Genomic DNA, 4,641 nt, shown 5'->3' on the forward strand with positions numbered 1-4,641 from the left:
CACACGGGATTATTTTGAAACTGAGGCCTTGCTCCGCGCGTTAGGCGACAGGGTCGGACTTTTTTTTTAAGATTCTAATTTGTAAGAACCAGTTAGATTTAGCCTTTAAGTGTATTCAAAGCCATGCACGGTGAGAATGAAAATTATTGTAACACTTAATGTAAATTTGAGGTTTTCATCTCTTCTCCGGTATATTGCAAGGTCAAAGATCTCCTTTTACGGCGCGGGGTTTCTGCAGAAGTCAGCATGCCAGCAGAGCAGCGTGTATAGGAATCTCCCTGCAGCGGCACATAAACTACCATACCCGGTGATCTAATCACTGCAGGCCAGTGGGCTTTAATCCAAAGTTTGCACTTTGTTTTTAAGTCTGAAAATAAAAATGAAGACAAAGTGCAAATGAAACGGAAACTGCTTGATTAGTGCAAATTAGCTCTTAAAGGGAAAAAATAATTTTAAATGTTTTTCAGGGCATTAGCAAACTTTTTAAAGATTCATATTGTTACTGTCGTTACACTGCGTGGCAGCTTTAATTACCGCTAGTATGCTGTTGTTTATATGACAGAATGATTTTGTCACAGATCCTTAAATGTGAAAACGAAAAAAATAATAAAGTCTGAGAGGTAATTATTGCCATTTCAATGACTTTAATAAGCAAAATAGGAAACAATTTCTTCCAAAAAACAACAAAAAGAGACAAAACAGAAACCAGCCTGAATGGAACAGTTCAAATTTAAGTGTTACTATTATTTATATAAACAGGATTGAAAGTTGATCCCCATCATCGCCAAGTACATGAAATTTGTGAAAACAAAACAACAACCCGCTGCTGCAGTTTCAGTTCGATTTCAACACAGTTGAATCAGTAACAAACCAAAGATTGTTAAATGCATGACTTTTCAACAACAGTTTCAATGCAAGCACCATGCTTTAATCGATATGATCTGACAGTTTAATTTAAATCATTAAAATAAAAACTTTTAACTATGCATCTGGCCAGCAGAACCAGAATCATCAAATAATAATAAAACAAAGAAAAAAAGTATTACATAACATACACATTGTTTTCATTTTGAGACTTTGCACAACCTGGATCCCCTTTTTTTACTGACCGGCAGAAAAAAATCAGGAAAAACATAGAACATTAATATTCAAACTTTCTATCAAAAACATTCGTGTTATCTAAATCGTAACTGCGAATTTTCTAAATATTGCGTAAAATATAAATGATCAACATCTGGTCGAATGGAGTTGGGGGGGGGCTACAGGTGGCTGCCAATTATGATGAGAAATATTTGGACTTGTTTGGTTCTAATTTGTTTAGAAATGCAGATAACACCTCGCCCCACTGAATATGTGCCATAAAAGCTACACTGAGTGTGAAAATAGCAGAGTGTTAATACACGCGGTATCCAGCCTTCGGTGCAATGGAGTATAAACTCTGCGTAATCTGGTTTGAATAATGTCGTGGTCACATGCTTGTCTCCTCTGCCTCACACAACATGCGTCCTAAATACTACTCTTAAAAGTTCGCACTGAGGCCTGCCTTTAATATTATTGCAGTATTACATCATAGTATGTCTTTCCTGGAGGGGGGTCTGCACAAAATTCAAAATGAAAAACTCGCAAATCATTATCCAAAAAAGTGCACTTGACACAGTTTTGCTGTATTTAAATGCAACTGGGAAAACAAATGCACTCCTCTTTCAAACAATACCCAACACGATAAAAAAATCATAACAAATGAAATAAAAACACAACACACAGAAAGAAGTACAAACCAGCCTCCTCAATCTTGTTGTGCAGTTTTCGCGGTTGCATAATATTTACAAGCCCCCCCCAAAAAAGAAAAAGAAGCCCACACCATGATACTGCACCGCCAGTCCTGCTGTTCTGTCCCCGCTGCATTTCTCTAACCCCCCACCCCCACCCCCCAAAAAAGCGCAGATCAACAACATGCTCTTAATATACACGAGAAGATGAAGGTACAAAATAGAAATTATTACCGTACATGTCCAGCATGCAGGATTAATATTTAATGCAGATTTTTTTGTTTTGTTTTCAATATATATTCGAATATAACCAAGCAGGCAATAAATCAATGAGATGTTGCATAAAATGTCCCCTCCCGTGACGGGTTAGTAGACGGAAGATAAATTTGCATAAAGTGGTGTCCCGTTTTTTTTATGTTTTTTTTTTTTAAGATTCATTTGTTAATTTTTTCTTCAGATTTCGGGTCCACTTGTCGAATGTGAGTCTGGTGAGTTGCAGGCTGTGAGATCGGGCCTGCTTGTTGGTTCATAAGAATGTCAGCAAAAATACAACTGCTTTACGCCGTCCCACGTTACTTACAGGTGATTTAAAAGCTGGAGCCTCAAGTGAGAGACAAACGAACAAACAAAAAAAGTTCATCAGTCGCTCCTCTTCTTTGAAGAAGAAAAACAAAAGTCTCTTCACTACAAGCAACTAATCTACAAAGATGCTGCGACTGATCGGACACTCTACATTGCTCTTTGTATCTCAGTTGACACGTGGATGGTGAGATGATTATATATGAGAATACTATCTGATGGATTACTCGTCTAATATGAATATAATTGTTACCGTTATTAATATAATCAAACAGTATGGGAGGTGTGGATTATTATCGTTTGCGCATCAGCAAAGTCAGTCAGAAAGTAAAGGTGTCGGGGGGTGGTGGAGTGGGGGTGGGGGTTGTTTGTTGAGTAAGTTGGAGGGTTCACAAGAAAAAGGCTATGGCAACTCACATGAAAAACTCTGGTGATGAAGGGTTGTCACTGGTTGAGCCAGCCTCGCGGAACCCGTTATTGGCCCCCGACCCCGTCAGTTTCTCACACTTGAGTTTGTAGGCGTCCCTCTCCCTCGCCAGCCGGGTGATCTCCGCCTTCAGCTGCTCCACCTGGTTCATCAGCTGCGTCTTCTCGTTCTCCAGCACGTGCTTCTGCTGCACCCGCTTGAACCGGCAGGACTGAGCGTAGCCCCGGTTCTTCAGGGTCCTCCTCTTCTGCTTGAGGCGGATCACCTCGTCCTTGCTGAAGCCCCGTAGGTGTCTGTTGAGCTCCCTCACCGACATGGATACGAGCTGGTCGTCGGAGAAACGGTCCTCCACGTTGAGTCCGCCCCCGGAGCTGTGGTGCGCCGCTGACTGGCTCAGGTGGCCGTGCGGATGGTGGTGATGATGGTGGCGGTGATGGTGCAGCGGCTGGTGGGACTCTGGGGACACCGGAGATGGGCTGTCGGGGTCTTGGCTGTGGTGATGATGATGCTGGCTATGTGGGTGGCTGTGTCCGCCCGGGTGCCCAGAAAGTTCCTCGGCGTGGTGCGGGATGCCCCCCGCATAGGGGTGATGATGCTGCTGGCTGTGGCCGTGATGGCTGTGGTGGTGATGCGGGCCCCTGTAGCCCTCGAAAGCGCCTTGCTGCTGCAGCTGCTGTTGGACATGCGGAGGCGGAGGGTGGCCGTGAGCTGTCGCTCCAATCAGGGCCTCCACTGCGTCCTCCGGGGTCAGGCTTAGCGTCTGCGGGTCTATCTGCTGGTGGTACCCGTTGTTCGGCATCCAGTACAGCTCCTCCAGGTGGCTTTTCTGCTCCGTGGGGCTGAAGCTGGGCGACGAGGGCACCGAGCTGCAGGGTGTACTGATAGGGGTGGAAGACACAGAGCCTTGGGGTTGGAGACGGTTACACTGGCGCACCCCGTTGCGATCCAGCCCGGCCAGGCCTTCCTTCTTCACGTCAAACTTCATCAGGTCAAAATCGTTCACATATTCCAGAGCCAGAGGGCTGCTGGGCAGCTCCGGCCCCATGCTCAGCTCTGCGCTCATGTTGTTGTCGCGACTCTTTTGCAGATATGCAAAAGTGTTGGCGAGCGTCGCAAAAACTGACTTATTAATCAGCGTCTCTTCTCTCCTTTCTTGTTTCATGCAATAGTTCTTTTGGCTCCTCCACCGCTGTGCACTGACTTGCTGTAGCATGAAACAGCGCGTGGTTGGTGGAAAAAAAGGAAAAAAAGAAAAAAAAAGTCGTGGAGGAAAACTTTCAGACTAATGCACTGCACACGGTTTGCGTCATATAGCCTACTTCTGCTGGGATAATCTGGCAGAGAGACCAGGCGGGAGGTAGAAAGCTGTGCGTCTCAGTGCAAAAGTAAAACCCGAGTCCCTTCAGCAGAAGTGCATTTACAAGAAAAAACATAAATAATAATAACAAAAGAAATACCACGTTAATTCGCTGAGACGGGCACCAGTCCTCGTTGAAATTTCTTGGTTGTAAGTCCCTTTTTTCCCCAGGAAAATAAAAGGAGCGAGTAAGCGGTGTAAATAGGGCGTCTGATTTTCGCTGAGAAGCAGCTTTTCCAGCTCTGCACCGCAGAGATTTAAAGGCTCGCCTCTCTCACTCTCTCCACTCTCTGGTATCCAGCAGACTGCGCTTGAAGCCAGCCTTGCGCTTTATACTAATATCGCCTGGTGACGTCGAGCTCGGTAGCACTCGGTTCTCCAATGGGAACAGGACTTTGCGCTCAAACAGAGGAAGAGAAAGAGGAGAGGGACGAAGGAGAGGAGGGCGCTCGATCCAGTCTTGACAGCTACAGTCAGCTGACCGACTTCCCTAAAAGTAGAAGAACGGT

The 4,641-nt window shown here is 45.0% G+C and overlaps 1 protein-coding gene across 1 annotated transcript; it reads right to left on the reverse strand.

The window, feature by feature from the left end:
• Positions 1 to 2,186: 2,186 nt before the first annotated feature.
• On the reverse strand, positions 2,187 to 4,430 carry mafba (MAF bZIP transcription factor Ba). Its single transcript, XM_005740423.1, has one exon. It carries the CDS (start codon positions 3,986 to 3,988, stop codon positions 2,762 to 2,764), a length of 1,227 nt encoding a protein of 408 aa, XP_005740480.1. The 5' UTR covers positions 3,989 to 4,430; the 3' UTR covers positions 2,187 to 2,761.
• Between the last annotated feature and the right edge of the window lie 211 nt (positions 4,431 to 4,641).

The sequence above is a fragment of the Pundamilia nyererei genome, unplaced genomic scaffold (genome assembly GCF_000239375.1).
Source record: "Pundamilia nyererei isolate P.nyererei 1_Seehausen unplaced genomic scaffold, PunNye1.0 scaffold00100, whole genome shotgun sequence".
Classification (NCBI taxonomy): Eukaryota; Metazoa; Chordata; class Actinopteri; order Cichliformes; family Cichlidae; genus Pundamilia; species Pundamilia nyererei.